Below are 19,422 nucleotides of genomic sequence, written 5' to 3' on the forward strand. Positions count from 1 at the left end.
GTTTTGGCCTTGATTATCTGTAGGGAGGAAAAGAAAGGTGACAAAGACCAGAGAAAGAAGATCACAGCCAGATTTACAACAGTGGATCTTTTGGTTGCTTTGTTTATCATGTACACATTTACACAGGAGAGGGAGAGTTAGATTTATGGTCCAATACCTGGAAAAGTAAGAAAATAAAAATCTGTTAATTATTTTTATTTAATTAACCGATTACTAATTGGATAGCAAACGGTGCTTAATTGGAGATCTTTAATTTTATTTTTTTACTGAATTTGAACAAGGTTAAGCTAAGACTGTCACCTGAGTAGAATTACAGAAAAAGGAGGATTTTTATTTTTCTGAATTGCAAATGTATATTTTTTGCACAGTTTTGGCTTAATTACTGAATATGTTGTTCTACAACTACAGCTATTGCACGTTTGACATATTTTTAAAGTGAGCCGTAAATGCACAGGTGAGAATAAATCACTTGCACAATCAGGAATCCAAGCATTTGAAGCCTTGTGGGTGTAAAGGCTTATTGAGACGAGCAGCTTCTGAAGTGTGTTTGCATGTCTGGGAGAACGCGCTGGAACCTTACAGCTACGAATGATGAAAGGAAGAATAATCTGGGTTCAGCGCGGCTCCCAGGGAGGAAGAATCGCATCTCCTCCAGCCTTCAGAGGTACAGATGTTTTGGGAAAGCGCTTCCAGCCACACACAAAGCCCCGCAGCACGGCTCATTGCCTGCAGCGAAACTAAAGCTCCGAGCTTCTTCAGGTGAATTTGAGTGCAGCGGCTGGTTTTCCCGGCAGGCTGAGTGCATTCAGAGAGTCCTGGGATCCTCTGATCCACTCAGGACCCAGACTGCCAGGGAAGTTGTCTTTTTATTCAAAACAACAGCACCTGCTGAAGGGACTTCCTGCTTCTCCCGGGCAAGCAGGTTATGAGAGAATTACAGGAGAAAGACGGTTCCTCTCCGAGAAATGCTTTATAATGAAATAGGATAAAAAAAAAAGAAAAACTTCCAAACATTTTATTAAGAGATGCTCCAGGAGGGGGAAGACACATGTATTAGCGATGCACTGATTGCAGTTTTCCAGCCGATCTGAAAAGCCTGACCTACCAATTCTGTTTCTGGTCGATGCTGATTTTCTTCTCTGAAATGTAGCAAGAAAGTTGCTGTTTTGGCAACAGAGGGGTGACAACTAAAAACCTGCAGACAATCCCAGGATGTGGATCTGTCAGTCAAACCTCTCTCACAGCAGAGCAAAAGAAGACGGTGATTGATTTTTAGACTTTTGCCCTGAACACATCATTTCTATGGTAACCCACAACAGGGGCTGCTATAGCCCCTGTTGACAAGGAAGACAAGGTCAGCTTCACATGTGAATATCGACTAAGTAAAATCTCCCAAAATTAAGGAAATCTGGGCCTATTAATTGGTACCTCCCTAAAAAACATGCTCTTTCTCCTGTAATGCCATTATTATCTGAATGTGTCTTTAAAATGACCAGAAAATACATCAAGCAAAGCGAAAACTAAACGGAAAGAGTGTGTAAACACACGTTCTACAAGATCTAAGAGGAAAACTTGAAAGACATTGTGAGGTAGTTTATGCATCTCTAATATGGTTCATCTTCGATTCAGTAACAACATTTTAAGTGCGACCGGTAAAGTTCATAACTTTGTTACTTTTTCTCACAATGCTTGTTAGACACCAAGTGTTTCAGATGCTGTTGTGTTCTTGCATATGCTTTTTATTTACCACAAAATCAATAGTTTTTTATTTCATGAGTACTAAATAAATTCTCACACGTTGAGCGACTGGAGGCAGACTGATCCAGCAGTTCTCCACTGTGTTTCTAAAGTATACCGAATGTGGTTTTTCATTGTCTTGATGGGAAACGCATGAGCCAGATGTGTCCTTGATGTGACCTCTAAAGTGTCTCTTCTTTAATGATGCCCTGGCAGAAGTGGAAATCGGCCTGACCCTCACAGAGCCTGGCACCGGGACTGACAACAGGCTGGACGACCTTTTTCCTCCTTGGACTGGAACACATGGCATCACTTTATTTACAGAAATTGTGTTTTTCCATCAACAGTTCCTGTTTCCACTCTGTGAGGATCCATCAAGTCAACATAAAGTTTTTATGAATGACAAAATCTGAAGTGTCTTTAGAATGAAAGTAAATCTATATTGTGGTGCTGGATAATGTAGTAATTCCATGTTGATGTGTTTTCCTTAACTATTAATAATTAATTACACTTGCTGCAGAGTCGTGTCAATGACTGGTTTTAAACGTTGGCCTTTGAAAATACTCAAACTTCAGCATGTTCCTTTATTTAATAAGGAAGTTGTTATCCCATAAATCTGCTTTTAATGCACAGTTTTCTGAATCTTGACTTATTTTTAAAAACACACAAAAAATCTTTCACTGCTTTTGAGCCAAATTTTGAAAATCTCTCTTAAACGTCTCTTGCCAAGAATAATTTTTGACTCCCGTTTATTTTTTTTGTTATTTGCAAACAAAAACTTGAGCTAATAACACAGAGAATTAAATACTTTAAATCAATTCTCTTGTGCCATTATGGACAAGTAAAACTTGCACCGTTTACTCAAATTGCTGCTCGAATGGACTTTATACACCTGGTTGCAGCTCCAGATCTCCAGGTCTCTGTTCTATACAGACACAGCAGCAACACGGGTCAGCAGAGCAAAACACAGAAAGGTGTCTGAATGAGTCATGGATAGTAAAGAATATTCCACTTCAGGCCAGATGAACATTTCTCAACATTCAGTGTTATGTGAGCTAATTATTAGAAAATATTAGGTTTCAGATTACAAATGGAGAAGTTTTGACGCATTTTTGAGCTAAAAGGTGAAACACATTGCTGACACAAAATACCTAATCCCAATAAACATTTCCTGATACGATATGTTTCAAGGTTTAGTATGAATCAGAAATAAACTGCCTGGCCTCTCTCCATAAGTAATAAATCGATTAATCGCATGATAAATTAAAATGGGGTCAATTATTTCCTTTTGCATGATGTCTTTTTTTCTCTTTTCTCTCTATTTCTACCAACAACTGTGACAAGACTACAAATTGCATTTATTTGTTTTAACAATTGCAAAAGTTCTTAAAGTTTTCAATTTGTAAGACTCTGGTCTAAAAACTACAATTAACATAAAAACTATTTTTCTACTTTTTGTAATCAATCCATCAGTGTTGTAGTACTCGAGATCGGTCTTGGTCTCGACCGTATTTGGTCTCGGTCTTGTCTCGGTCTCGGGCGCTGAGAACTCGGCATTTTATTTCAAGACCAGTCGAGACCGCAACTGTGAAAATATCACTAAACGTACAGCATTCTGTCCACTTTATTTGTTAACATCTTTGTTTTCACTGGATGCAAAACGCACCGATTAAAATCCAACCAATAACATGTTTATGTTACTCTCCTCCCCTCCCCAAGTCTTGGTCTTGTCTCGGTCTCGATACACTCTGGTCTTGGTCTTGTCTTGGCCTCGGGTTAGGTGGTCTTGACCACAACACTGCAATCCATTTTAATGTATGTCAAGTTTTATACATTAAAAATCCACAGGTAGCAGAATTTAGGTAAGTACCGTTTTTCTGAGTTAACAACTTTAAACCTTTACTATAAAAATTTGAACAAAGTCTCAAAACTTTTGTTGCCACTGGAAATCTAAAACTAAATCACTCCTACGTCCTCCTACATCTTTTGAACCTCTTCAGAGTTTAACTTTTAATTTTTATCTATTTAAAAAAATATATATATATATTAGTAATATTATTAATGATCTTTAATCGAAGCAGCTTTGGTTGTTGCAAAAATAGAACGCACCAAATAATAAAATTAATTTTCTTTAAATTTTCAAAGGATAACATTTGTAGACAAACATTCCACTGCTGGACTTTATGTCCAACATTGGATTATGATATCGATATAACAAAGCCTACACACACAGCTGGAGATTATAAACACATTGTCTAAACAAAGCTCTCTGTTTATCTGTTGACATCAATATGTCATTAAATGATGTGGATCTTACCCTGGCCAGACTAACACCTCCTGGAACCTTATATGGGACGTATTTCCTGTAGATGTGTCCCACCCGGGAGCAGGGGATGTCCTCCATGCGACCGCCACACATCCACACCTACAGTGACATGACGAGAGGGGGAGTCAGCAGAGATCTGTATCAGAAAATGTTGTTTTGGACTCGGCTTTATTCGTACATCAGATTAGAAAAGGTGAACAGATCAGAGATGAAAGACTAAACAGCACTGCAGAACAAAAAAAAGCTAACTGGGGTCAAATTCAAAAGAATAGATTAGCAGGACAGAAGGTGACTGCATGGTGTGATATGTGCTAGCAGAAAAACATGGAGCAGAATGCTGGCAGCATGAGATTTCTACGAATCTCAATGTGTGATTCTGGTGTTTTTGTAAAGGAATCCTCCAATTACACACACAGCTTATGAAGAAAAGTCACCTGTGCTTAGAAGAATTGGACTCTAGAAGTGGAACACTAATTGAGAGAAAACGAGGCAGCCTTCAAATACACACTGAAGGAAATCTGAACTTCATCAGCAGGGACTGGCTGATGAATTACGTACTTTAAAAAAATCTGTAAACTGTCAAACCATGTAGAAACCATCAGACAGGAAAAAAAACAAAATATGCTACAGTAACTACAAATATCATTTTTCTGCTTATTCTTCAATTCTACCTTTTGGTGGAGTTCAAGATAATACATTTCTCCTAAAGGATGTAATATAACATTTTAATGAAAATGCTTTAATAACTGTGTTTTATAGAAAGTCTTGAGGGCTTCTTTCCTTCATATGAAGATTAAAATACAACCAAAGATTGCTAAAAATGTAATAAATCATAATTCATTACATAGAAAGCCATGAATTTCTTAGTTTTTAATTGCATCCCAGCTTTACTTCTTAAAGTGCTGTTTATGCACTGCAGCAGCAACATGTGTTTCTCAGCTCTCCATTGATGTTTAAACTGAATATAGGATACTTCTCATCCTCTTTTTTTCTAAACTTTTCATTTCAAGCCCTTTGCTAACAACTTCTGGATGATAAATGAAGAAGCTTCACTGGGCCACAGAACTACGGAGGCCCAGTTGGCACAAATCAAAATCAGCTCAGTCTGTGAATCTGTAGGGATTACTTATTAGGTTGCCCTTTACAAATTTTGCCAACAAATTTACAAATATAACACTTTGATTGTCTCAAAGCTACGATGCTACCAGAATTCCAAAACCTCAAAGGAATTGCTGGAGCGTGTTTTATCCATGGCAGCATATCTTTGCACAACACAGGCTCGGTATTCGCGGATTGATCGATTCGTGGATTTCCCGTAGATTGTGACTGTACCCCAAGAATGGAGATAAGGAAACTGTACAATAGATTCGTTGGTAATGCCAAGATAATGTCCACTGTTTATTAATGTATATTAAGGTATGTTTGATGTTTAATCTACCAAAAACAGTCAGCTATAAGAATTTTTAGAAACGGTCTCAAATATTTGTGGCTTTTAACTATCTCAGAATGGTTGTGGTCTCTAACATCCATGAACACCAGGGGTCCACTTCAGTGTGATGGTGCTTTAACATTAAAAGCCAGTGTGTGGATGAAGTGCATTATAAAGACACCTTTGAAGCAGGTCTTTATTAGGACACAGTGCAGCCACTTCAGATCTGAAGCCAAAATGCTGATATGATCATTTCTAATAACTTAAACCTTTAGAGATTCTGTAACAATGTAATATTGTGAACCTCGTCCGAGCCCATCAGTATTGCTTAAATAACCTTATTTTTTTATGTTGCACTTGCAATATAAAAACAAGTGTTGCATCTTCAATCCAATAAAGTAGGGTTAAAATTCTATATAAAATCTTATTACATCTCACAAATGAGGAAGCAGTTTAGGCTGCAGAGCCAAATGTTAATGGAAAAATAACAACAAAACAGCACAAAAATGTCACTCTTTGGCAAATGCAATACTCTCTTGAAGCTTGGATTCTTAATTAGGACAACATATCAAATGTAGAGACTCACAAATTAATCTTTTTTTTTTAAAGAAAAATCTCTATTCAATCCCACTTGCATCTTAAAAGTGGATTGAATGGAAGGAAAAAGCCTAGCTTGGTGATGTTTCTTTGAGATTGTGTTTGAGTGGATCACACACATTTCATTCAAAACTAAATCATTTGCAGTAATGTAAGTTTTGTGCATGTTAAGTCAATTTCATTCAATTCCAATTAGCAGCAAATCATCAAAGAGGCAAACATTAGAATGAAGAAGCAACAGAAATTCAAAGACGTCTGACAGTAAATTAAATTTTTGACAAAAGGTTTCTACTCAATAAATGCACAATACAGTTTAAAGAACAACCACAATAGCATCACACTGCAGCATATGTCCAATCAAATCCACCTTCTCAGCAGTGGCCTTTGTGCTTAATTGAGTGAGACGACAAAAGTCCTTACTCGTTCGAAGTATAATTGAATTATTGTGACGGGCAGTTGTGTCTGTTTGTCCGGAGCTCACTGACAGAGGCAGCCAAGACGAGTCACAAGCAGTTACAGAATAATTCATGCTGAAGCGCCAGACAAAAACATAATCTAATATGGAACCCAGAGCATGATTAATGTGGAAACTCATCCATGCGATGCTTTGTACTCCAGTCGAGAGCAGAAATCATAACAAGGAACGCTGCGTGCTGCTCAACAAGTCTTAAAGGTTTTTTATGAGCTGTGGATGAAATGCTTAGATATTCTACAAAAGAGATTCATTTCGTAGAGCTGTTTAGCAAAACTTGTGTGCACAGATTAAACCAATAACAGCTAAACATAAACGATGCTATAAATGCTTCTCAGATTGGATGGGAAGCCATTCCAAAAATATACTTTCATTAGGAAAAAGAGAGGAAGAAAGAGAGGGGACACTTCCTAATGCCCCTATTTTCCTTAAATTTGTGGTACTGGCACCTTTAACCGCCACCAAGTTGCAAATCAAGCTTAAAGCCTCCTTCGAATTATTGGCTTTCCTTTTCAATTTGGCATGCGACCAAAATAGCTCCAAAGTAATGCTGCGAGCTTTGGCTTCACCGCTAATTTCCTGATGTTTATGTCTGTAGACATTCATTAAAATTCAGTCAGTCCAAGGATATAAGTTAAGTGCCTTGAGATAAACACTTGGTGCCATTTAAGCTAATTCAGGGCCCACAAACGGTGGAACACGACATGAAAACTGATGGATGTTTCACTTTTTTACCATTATCATTGATTCATTTTTAGATGGCTGAAAGGAAACCATTAAACAAAACGGACACTCTCAGCTCAGATAATAGGAAAAAGGTAATTATGTAAATTGTGACAGGCATGAGTACACTGTCACTGCTTCTCAACATAAAATATATCCAGTATTTGTTCACATTGCTGAAGTGGCTCTTTGGAACTATATTTCTTTATTTACCTTGAAGGAAATCTCGTACTGCTCTCCTCCCCAGATCTCCAGCCCGGTGTCGTATCCTCCCAGCTCCCAGAACCACTTCCTGTCCACAGCAAACAGTCCGCCTGCCATCACTGGAGACCTGGAAGATGAAGACAGCTGACAGTCAGATAAAACAACAAAAATACAAAAAGAAAGCAAAAGAAATACTTTAAAAAAATTTAAAAAAAGGATAATAGCTTTTTCCTTTGACTATTTTCATCATTGTTTTGCATTCAAGTATAAATAATTACTCTAAGCTGAGTAGATGATTGAATAATTTTGCTGTTACTATGCCAACAAAGAAATACTAAAATAAATTGTGATAGGAGTAAATGCCATCAGTGGGGAAAGAAAAAAACAAACCTGCTTTAATATTTTCCCAAATGATTTATGTTCCTAGTCCCCTTCCACAGCACAGTAACATCATTTTATCAAATTTCTATCAGTGATTCACCAATCCTGTATTGTCTTCATCCAACACTGGGGAATGTGGTTAAAAGGTCCCAGGCCTCAAGGGACACAAAGGCTACGTTCACACAACTCTAGATGCTCAATTTCTATTTATTAAATTTTTTGCTGAAATCTAATATGTTTTTCTTGCATTCATGCTACTAATTAAACCCAACCGCTGTCAGACTTGTGTATGAATGGTTTATGTCTCCAAAGCGAAGAAGAAGAACGTTGACGTCACACAGCAGCAGACTGATTATGGAAGAAATGATGGATGCCACCGTCTATAGATCGCTTTTAAAGCTTATTCAGTAATGGGAGCCGACTTTATTGTCACAAGATCATAAGTCGAAGGAAGCTAATAAAAGGAAGTACAACTATAGCAAAGACCTATTGTGAAGCGTTGGCTGGAACTTCTGTAGAGAAGTCTGATTCACTTCTTTCATCATTTCATAATTGTGACGCATGTCTAACATCAATGACATGAAAACTGGACTGTGGCAAGACTGTTCAGACTGCAGAGGCTTTTAAAAACAATCAGACATGCATATAAATTAGTACCACAGTGGCAAAGTTCAGCTTTTCTCTGGGTGAAAAGATCAGAATTGGGTCATTCAGACAGCTGTAAAAAAGTCTAAGATAGGTCGCATTTTGGTAAAAAAAAGTGGACTGGGGATGCATTTGAATGGGCAGTAGGGTTGCCCTGGGGTTCCCTACCAGTAAAATGCATCTGAAAATAAAGAAAAATGAATATTCTGGATGTATGAGGCACGTTTCCCATTTGTTGATGAAGCTTTCAAGATTTCCATAGGACACAGTTTAATTTTCATCAAGTCAGACTAATACATCTCTTATTTCTGTGGATGAAGTCATAATCCATCTATCCATTTCCTGCTTCACCTTCTTGAAAAAGACTAAGACATCAGAACGTCTCCACATCAAGCACAAAGTTATCATCAACCTGGCAGGAGCCAGTAAATAGTTTACCAATTAGTGTAAAATAAAAAGCAAATTAAAAGACACATGAAAAGATTTGTAGAGTTTATGTGATGTATAATAAATGGTGTACTCTAAAACATTTCTTTACAACTCAGCTAATCCAATGTAGTGCTTCAGAATGTGTTTTCTTAATAGCACAGCTCCGATCCAAAGTGCAGTCATTGGAAATAAATTGTGGTTTCTTTGATGATAAATTTTAAAAGCTTTCTGCTTGTCTGAGCAGTGTATCTAGTAATCTTTTCTATTACAAAACGGAACAGAGAAAAAAAAAATTCTATAAGGTATTTTCTTATTTTTTACTTTTACACTAAAGTGGATAGATTTTTTTAAGTAATCCCACAGCTTTCATTACTTGACTAATGGTGATAGAGATCATGTCACTGGTTTTGATCAACAGCGATATTCCTCTCCCTGATAGAAAAAGTAGTGGTTAATTTTGCCATGAGTAGAAGTGAAGTAATAGCAGGAATTCTTGATTTTAGGGTCTATCTGGGAGATTTAAAATGTTGCATAAAGTAAGTTTATCAAAAATATTTGAAAGAAAACAGGTTGGGAAGCTAAAATACCTAGACGCTATGCTACTTGATTTGCACCATTCATTTTCCTTGGTGCCAAGTATCACTTCAAGAGCGGAGATGAGGAAAACTGTTAGCTTCTGCGGTAGTGCTCACACAGTTTCCACTGACCATATGAATGCATTTTAAGGTATATTTTGTGCTTGAGCAATCACAGTCGTTTACGGCATCTTCAGAGGGCATCTCGAGTATTGGCAGATTTCAGCTCCCCAATATACCTGAGTATATATGTATATACACCCTATATACATACCAGACAATGTGGCAAATGGAAAGGAAAATGGTCTTAGCATCCCAGGATATTCATAAAAACCTAAAACTATGCATATTTAAATAGAAGGTATTATGTAGCACAACGATTTAAGTAGAAATTAAAGCTCTTTTAATTCATATTAAATGTAATTAAAAACTATTTATTAGGGTTCGCTAACTGCTAGTTAGAACTTTAGTTAGAACTGCTCATGTTAACCGCTCATGTTCAGAAACTAAAACCATTAGGTGTGACTCAGTAACACTCAATTAAAAAGACCAGGAACCAATAAGAATTTAGTCAATGTTCTTCAGATGTATGCGCAGTGGGAACAGTCTCTTTTTTTCAGGCACAGAATGTTCTCAACATCTTCACATTTGACCCATGGTGCCATTCAGGAGAGCTAATTTTCTGCCGAGATGAGTCTGTTCATTGAAAAATGAGACAGAAGCTGACGACTGATGAGATCTGCCTTCACCAAGACCACGATCCGTTACATTGGTCTCGCCTATGTGTCTGAGGTTATTTCCGAAATGCTGTTTATTTTCCAATTTATCCGTCCTTTCCTCCCTCCATGTGTTTTGAACAAAACATCTGTATACATGTTACAGACACCTCACTGTTAGGGCCAAATTGCATATTTTCTCTCATCTTGCTACGAATCCTTAGATATTTTCTCCATTAATTTAAAGGCAGCGTAACAGAGAGTCAGTCAGCTTTTGTTTGTCCAGTGAAAGAAACCTAAATCAAACATGATGGTATCAGAGACACACATCGTCCCTCGAGACTGAAACACAACCAGACAGACTTTCCTCATCATCGGGTGACAAAGGGTAAACAACGCCGGCTGCAAGGGGAAACAAGGAGGAGTGGTGCGTTGTGTGTGAACCGTGTGGTCATGTTCAGCGGAGTGTGTGAGCCAAGCAGAGGCATTGCAGAGACACTGTGTGGGCACTGATTTGCAGGGTGAAGATTGTTAGCTCTTGCTCACCGGAGGGGAAAAAAACCAAAAAAACACACTTCACCTCCCAAGAGTTTTGCAGAAGCAAACACAGTTTCTTTGGGGGAGATTACTTTTCACAAGGCAGTATATTTTAACCATGTGCAACATGATGGCTACCATGAACATGTTTAGCTATACTGTAAATAAATAGAAAATCCCTACAGTATATAAGCTTCAGGAAATTAGCAAGTCTTAATAAAAATGAGAAAATCTCACCCAGCAGAAACTTCAAGTCTGAAAAGCAAGTTTCAACTTTATTATTTATGTTGCATCATTAAAATTCACTCTTGTTTTTCCTTTATGTACACTGAAATAATGTGTTACTTCTATTACTAAAAGAAGTAACACATTACATAATAATGCTTTCATAAGTTTAGGACCCAATATTTGGTACTGTAATGGGGTTTGTTAATCATGCTGAATAATTATGTGAATGCCCAAAAGCCCACGGCCACATTGGAAACCAATGAAACTAAACATGTAATTTCACAATTTGTTTTGTCTCAACCAGAATTCCTACAAGTTTCACTATGTTAAATTTGACACTTCTAGTGCAGATTTAAAAGAAATTATTTGAATTATTCAGTTAATAACCTACATTTATTCTACTTCAAACCTCAGTAAGTTAAACATAATCCTTGTGTTTAAACTAAATCTGCTAAATACTATAAATGAATGTCACCAGTGCATTGTTATTTTCAAACCAAAACAAAAAGAGTGATGGAAATGTTTTTAAGGATCAAACGTACTTACTGAAGAGACAAATACATACAATCTAGGACTAAATAAAGGAAATCTGGGCCCTTTTAAATTCCTAAAACATAAGAATTTTCATTTAAAATATATTTTAATGACACCACAGAAAGAGCATTCAACTGTTTTTGCATTTTTAAAAAGCACCTTTCTATTCAACATAGGAATGTTAGTTTGCTTGAATAAACAGAAAGTGCTCTGTTCTGACAGAAAGGGTGGGGAGGAACCAAGGACACAAAAACAAACGTGGCAAAACAGAAATAATGAGTAAAAACATCCCAACTTCGTACTGATACTAATGACGACGAAACAAAAGCAAACTAGATGTTCCTGCTGCACTCAGACACACCAGCAGCAAATATGTTAAAACGAAAGAAGACTCGTAGTTATGTGACTGCTCCCATTTTAGAACTAAAATAGATATTGCATTTAACAAACTGTAATATTTTATTGAAGACTTATTTTAAAAGCTGACAGGTCAAATAAGGTTAGTTTGAAAGTTTTATTTTATTATTGTAAAAAGAGTGAAATAAAAACAGCATGATATAAAGCTTAAAAGAGTCATTTTTGCTCAACACCTCCCCTTTAAAACGGTGATGGTTTACACACGATGGAGGCCTCTGCCGAACCAGGTCATGTTTTTCCTATCAAACTATGATATTTCACATCTTTCAATGTGCAGAAACAATATCATTGTAGCTAATTTAGACACAACTTTGCATTAAGGTTTATGCAATTAAACTTGACATGTTTGCATGTACATCACCCTTTTATATATAATATAGCTCACACATATAAATGAACATTGCCATAAACATGGTAATGTATCATTAACTTAATTAATGATTTAATTAAGTTTGCGGCGTACTTTACATACACACTAAACAAAGTTGTTACTTCTTTTTGTGCCACTTTTCACAAAAAACAACTTCATCAAGTGCCCTTTGTAAAAAAAAAAGTTTTAGCACATTTATGTAAATATAACAGTTGACTACATAAACACCAGATAACAACATAATTTCCATCTGTTAGAAAATAACAAGCCACTTCTCAAAACCACACAAAATGCCCGTAACTGTATTTCCCTTCATCTAAAATGGTAATGAGTCGACCTCCTGTCACCACTCTCAGCGCTGATCGTGTGTTGCTAAGTGACTACATTGTGTAAAGCTGTATGGAAACTAATGCTCAAAGATTATACGAAAAGAAGACAAGCAATATTTTTTCAAGCTACAATATCCACAAGGACATTGTTTATAAAATATTTTTAGATAAACATTATTTATTTAACAAGGTTCAGCTGACATTTCCAGGGCATCTATACTCTGGTAAAAGACCAACTTAAGGGAAAATAAGGGAATTTAAGTGCAGTTCATGGGGTTCTGGTTAGACACTGTAGTACTTAGGGAAGTCCAAGTACTTCTCCAAGTACAAATGCATATATTTTTTAAACAGTTTTCACTTTATGAAACACTTTATGAAAAAAATGCCTACAGACACGTCTAAGTAAAAAGGAATGTCACCAAGTCATATTATCCCACTACTGTGATCAAGAAGTGAGACAAATATGTAATACAGATTGATTACACACAGTGATATGCTTGAAATATTTATATTTTATTTTAATCATTATGGATTATACCTAACGAAAATCCAAAATCCCCCCCCAAAATTGAACAGAAGCTGGAAAAATATAAGACATATAATTGTTTGTCACTATGTAGGTGGAACATCACAAAATTGCAATGGTGTCCTCTGTGATTAAAAAAGATAAATGAAAAGTTATAAAAATTAAAAAATGTAAACGAATGAAATAAAAAAAGAAAAAAGAAAAGACTTGAATATCTTAACACTGACTGAAACTGCCCTGAAGATGGGAGCAGAAAATGAAAGTGTCACTTGGTTACTGGATACATTTGGACCAATTTTCACTGGTTTAGTTAAAGATCTGCTGGTCTAAAACCCTTCTGGTGTCAGAACTATTGTCTGGGACAGAGTATCAGTTTCTTTAGATGGAGGAAAAATCCAAGTCAATGGGCCATTTATATTGCTGCTCACAATTTAGGATTAATTAGAAATGCTCTAGCTTTTATTCTTTATTTCAGTCTGTTGACCTTGAATAAAAACTAGAAGCTTAAATTCGCTGCTAAGGAACAGATGAGAAAAAGAGAAGGCAGAAAATGGAAACAACAGGTACTTACATTGACTAAATAGTCAATGACAGACAAGAAGATGGATAAAATCATCCTCACTAGCATTTTAACACACACACACACACACACACACAAGCACACGCACACCTTCATGATGGATTTGCCATCCCACTGAGCCTCATTTTCTGCAGCAGCAATGTCAATCAGAAAGAAAATGAAATCTTTGTGACTCAAATTGAATTTGCACTGATGAAGGTCATTTCATTGAGCAAGAAGAGCAGACTAATTCAAGAAATGAGGATTGATTCTGATTGTTCTGCAGCTTATTTCTTCTTTGGTTTCTTATCTTCCTGCACAAACCCCTCTGCCTGATGATACCTACAGTATTTTTAAATAGTCTCTGGCATCTAAACAGACAAATGGTCACTCAAATAGAGTGTCTGGCATCACATGCAGTTAATTGGCCTGGGAAAACTGCAACGTTGAGCTTATTTGCTCTGGTTGCTTTTGCTCTAAGGGCGATGCCAAATAATGACACTACAGCAAAAAGTTTTCACTGAGAAAAACATGATGAAAAAAAAAATACTTTTTTGGAAGTAAGACTTAAAAGGCAGTATATTTTCTGTCAATTCAGTTTTGTAGTGTAAACGTGTTTGTCCCCTTACAGATTTGATTGTTTTTGCTTTTCTGTCACACTCAAATGTTTCAAATAATAAATGATTGCCACTCTTTGAATCATGAATTAATAAATTAAACTAAACATGTACAAGTAAAACCCAACTTGATTCTTATCTGACCTGCAGCTATAAGAAATACTTAGAAAAAAACACTCGAATGGGTGAAAAATATCAAAAGAACAACAAATCAATTGAGAGGAAAGAGTTACAAAGCCATTTCTAAAACTTAAGGATGTAGCAAACCAAAGAGAGAGAGACAATCCACAAGTGGAGACCTGCACTCAGGATGGGTTTCCTTCACAGGATAATCTGGTCAACTACAATAATTCTGACTACATAAAGGTGCCTATAAACTGTGTGTAGGGTAATGAACGTTCACTCCCAGATGGTCAGGTGAACCTTACATATTGATCATATATGAATAAATCCTATAACCTGACAGAGCACAACACTGGAGTCTACAAGATAAGAAATACTATGGCACCAGTTTAAAGCAACGGTAGGCTTTGGAATAACATGAGCTGACTCTCAAGCTCCAGCTATTTGTCCAAGTTTTACTAATTAAGGGGTTATATGAGGGTTAATGCTCTACATGGAGTTGCTGCTCTTCTGAATTTAAAGCAATCATTGGAGGTATCTGATAAAGATGGTGGTTTTTCATCCACTCTTTACTTTAGAGAAGACCTAAAACTCTATATGTATGTATGGATGGATGTATGGATGGATGTATGTATGGATGGATGGATGGATGGATGGATGGATGGATGGATGTCATAAATAGACAGATGACATCACTGCTGTTTTTAGACCTGTGAAGTGTAGCTGTGGTGACCTACAAAAACTTCGGCAGACTCCTTCTAAAACTTCTGCGAAATCCCAAACTGCACTCAATAATGATCAAAACAAATTTACATATTTCTGATTAGTCTGACTCCAAGCTAGAACAGTACCTCATAATATATTAAAATACATGAAATAAGGAGCTTGAAGTTGTTAGTTTGAACAACTTTGAGTGCAAAAACGTAACCTCCCCATACATTCACATTCAGTTTATTGAGCTTTCAGCTGATTTACTGACAAGCTGCAGCAAATTACATTAATAAGCAGCAGGGATTTTTACCTTGCTGTATTTCTTTAAACAAAAAAAGCAGCATTTTGGCATTTATCCTTTTCCAAAAACCTAAAAAAAGCTCAATGCACTTTTGAAAAGGATAAATGTAAAAGGGTTCATCTTCTGATGTGAGCTTCTGGAGCAGTCATGCACTATGCAGGTGTAACTGTGTACTGGAACAGAGAAAAGCTGACAGAAAACCCAGATGAAAGGCCGCCACCCCCACTTGTCCCACAGATGTATGCATTCGTGACATAATCGGATAATTGTGAAGAATATTTCTATGAAAAAGACATTGTGAGATGTGTCTGAAATAACTCCACTCACTCGAACGGCTCACTTTGGTCGTGCTTCTGCAGCTGCGGAGGGATGGGGATCCGTTTGTAGTACATTTCCCAGTCGAAAGCCCCTCGCATGGCGTCACCCGCCTGAGTTTCGTAGCCGAAATTGTCGTGGTCGATGACGTCTATCATCGGGCAAACGATGGTCTTCCTGTTCTGGGCAATTCGGTCTGAAGGGTCAGAGGAGAATGCAGACATGTTGGCAGACAGTTAATAGCAACAGACTGGCTTTTTGCTTTCAGAGCTTTAAGGAACAAAAACAAGCCGACTCTCTGCTCCTTTTCACTGACTGCAGATGTCTGGGAGCTGATAGAGAGCCATCTCTCTGCTGATTCAAACATAATGAATGCAATGAGAATAAAGAAGTAAATCTTAAAAGAATCAATACTTTCAGAAAGAAAAACAGCCTTTGGTTCATTTATTGTAAATGGTAGACCACAGATCAGAGTGCAACTGCTTTTCCTTTCAGCGTTTTTAGATCAAAGAAAAAAAACAAAAAAACAAAAAAAAACAAACAACAAAAAAAAACAAAAAACATCTAGAAACCAGAAAGTAGGTCCACTCACTTTCTAATGAAGCACTTAGGATTACCATGGCCTGGAAAAATCTGAATTCTTGGCAAAATAAAAGATGGATGAAGCCTTGAGGTATGAAATGTGTATTCAATGTGACAGGGCCTAAAACTTTCATTCTTTTCCACCAGAAAACCCAGAATCCTTCAGCGCTTTCTCAGAAAGTTTAGGCTCTCACTCTTTTCACATCTTTTTAACACAACAAAAGATTTTTACAGACCATATAAAAACAATAAGTTCAAAACAAGTGAGAGCTTGGAAAGTGACGATTTAAAGATCAAAGGAAAAAACTGGTTTTGATTAGAGAAGTGAACAAAACGCATTTTAATAAACTCAGATCAAACGGTGCAAATTTCAGCAAACTGTAGTTGTTGACATTAGTGCCTGAAACACGAGTGTGATGGAATAATACAAATATGAGAAGCTCGGAGTATGAACGTGTTATGCTTTGAGCTGTCATAATGTTGCTTTTTATCATTTTAAGTCAACATTTTATAAGCAATAAGTGGATGATCTGACCCACCATGTATTTCGATCAAGTTGAACCATGAGAGTAAAGTTAACTTTCAAATTCACACCATGAAACTTAACCTCCAACATGTTAGCTGAGGTCAGTAGAGTCTGACATGAAGATCTTGTCAAACTCATGAATATTGATCCATTTTGAATTAATGACAAGCTACAATTTCCTTCTCTTAGATGAATGTTGATGTCTTTCCTTTCTGGTCTGATGCTAACACAAACCTGTCTGTTACAAACCATCAAAGTGCCAAAATTCCAACGTTTACAGTATTACAAGTATTTAATTTGAGTCAATAGAAAACACCTGGTAGCTGATTAAATCCTAATAAAACAGCAATTCTTTTACCATAAAATAATTGAAGAAAATGTAAATGTTTTGACTCTTAGTCAACATAAATGCTGCAAAAATGTTAGAAATCCACCAGTTAATCAGCCTGAGATCTGCCGATTGCCAAATGATCAGCTCTGATAGAGAGACAGCAAGTTACTTTGCAAAATACCAATTTCTCATGCCTAATGATTAAAACCATAAAAACAAAGACATTCTACCATATTTAGTCTATAAATAAATCAACAAAGTATAGGAATAGGTGTCATGCACTTTTCTGTGTATAATATTAAGCAGATAAAAGTTATGCTTTGATTAATGAATGGAGGTAGTCTGGCTCCATCGTCAAAGAAAACCAGACATCGATAACCAAAAAACCTGGTCAGTTCATCTGTAAATAATATGAAAGCTAATAAACACACACAGCTTCTGTTCCTGACACACACAGAGCCCTGGAGGAGTGTTTTTATTTGCAAAACTTCACAAAAGACTTGCATTCCCTCCCAATGATGTCACATGAATAAAAAATAAACATTATTGCAAAGGAATGCAATACTTCTGCAATGTAACGCAAAACAAACAAAAAAAAAATAGAGGTAATGTACTAATAAAAAGCTAAATCTTTGTCAAGTCATTCAGGTTAGTTGTCCGGCACCCTTCTGAACAGCTGTCTGTTGGGTCTTGAATACTGTACATTGAATTACAGTTAATGGGATGGTGGTGAAGCTGAGAAGCTTTGCTCACCCATCAGGGGCGGCAGCCAGTTGATGTTGGCCTCGCAGTGAGAGTCCAGGAAGGTGATGACCTCCCCTGTGGCGGCGGCGGCTCCCAGCAGCCGAGTCCTGATCAGACCCTCCCTCTTCTTTGTCCTCAAGATGCGAACCTTCGGCAGGCGTACCATGTACTCCTCTAGCGCCACTTTGAGGTGCTCTGGAAGAGAAAACATGAGGGCAGAATCATCAGATTAATTTAGATGGCTTCCAGTAAATTAATACCTACTGACACAAAACGAGAGACGCTTTTAAAAGCTGTCCTCGAACATGCCCTCACAAAGCAAGATCAAAAGAAAGCCATTAGGCATCGCTGTGAAGCAAGACATCTGCCTGTGCCACATGCTGCAGACTGAACCCTTCCCCTTTAGGCCTCTATATCATAACACACTCAACATAACTGAGAAAAACTTCTTACTCCGTTTACTTTTCAACACTTTTTCTTTCTTTACTGCAGTCATTAGACAGAATGTTAGCCTCAAGAGTCAGAGTCCAACTGTGAGTGATGAAAGAAAGGATTAAATCAACCCCTCCTAACATGTGCGAGCCATAAAGCTCTTGGCAAAAACTACCGCTTCCTTCCTCTAAAAATGATGATGCTCATCATTTTACCAAAATTCATAATGTACCACAAGGGACTTATAGCTGCTATGTCCTCAGATAATCTCCTCACTTTTCTTTGTCAGAGGGAAGATTACTCAAGTCCACAGAATCATAAAGTTTATTTAAGTCCAACCAACAGCTTGGAGAACAAGACCAAGAGCAAAGAAAGAGCTTCTTTTGCTGAAAAAATACATCAATCAGTCAAATGAAAACCATAAATGCATGTTTATTTTCCTCAGTATTCCATCAAAGCTGCCTTTGACAGATCAATTCGGTGGCAAATGGAGCTTGTAAATCTTTCTGTTTGAATGTCGAGCACATTCTGACGAGTCAATAGAAAGATAAAGTGAAATCTGAGAGCGAGCTTTTATTCACAGTCCGACCGCAGTCACGGCCGTTCCAAAGCTGTCCATACTCATCAAACCAATCTTAACTATTTGGAACTCCATCAACCCGTCCATAACATACATTGTCTGAACCCATGAGATTCCATCCATCATCTGCTTCGCAGCCTCCGTTTCAATCCTCAACATCTTGCTGAAATTAATGTGCCTTTAATTCCATCTTTGTTGGCAAAAGTCTTGATGAGACACCATATGGTACAAACCAACCAGCCAAGAATGCTTTCATACACACACAAGTCTGTTTATCATGGGTAAACACAAATCAGATGCATCTGAGGGAAAAAAAAAAAAAAAAGACTTTTCTCCACCTGAAAAATAATTATGTGTCAGCAGAGTCTTATAATCCATCTGTCTCTTGGAAAATAAGCTGTTTAACTGCGTCCAAGGCTGCTCTGG

At 37.0% G+C, this 19,422-nt stretch overlaps 1 protein-coding gene across 1 annotated transcript in view; it reads right to left on the bottom strand.

Moving 5' to 3' along the window:
* The window catches only part of galnt10 (UDP-N-acetyl-alpha-D-galactosamine:polypeptide N-acetylgalactosaminyltransferase 10 (GalNAc-T10)), a 105,039-nt gene that overhangs the window by 10,958 nt on the left and 74,659 nt on the right, over positions 1-19,422 (bottom strand). The window contains exons 5-8 of the mRNA XM_014984842.2: positions 17,994-18,179; positions 15,814-15,997; positions 7,498-7,615; positions 4,055-4,162 (exon numbers count right to left, since the gene is read on the bottom strand). Coding sequence (XP_014840328.1) covers positions 4,055-4,162; positions 7,498-7,615; positions 15,814-15,997; positions 17,994-18,179 — 596 coding nt within the window. The remainder of the gene's footprint in view (positions 1-4,054; positions 4,163-7,497; positions 7,616-15,813; positions 15,998-17,993; positions 18,180-19,422) is intronic.

The sequence above is a fragment of the Poecilia mexicana genome, unplaced genomic scaffold (assembly GCF_051168715.1).
Source record: "Poecilia mexicana isolate PSO_F unplaced genomic scaffold, ASM5116871v1 scaffold_14, whole genome shotgun sequence".
NCBI lineage: Eukaryota > Metazoa > Chordata > Actinopteri > Cyprinodontiformes > Poeciliidae > Poecilia > Poecilia mexicana.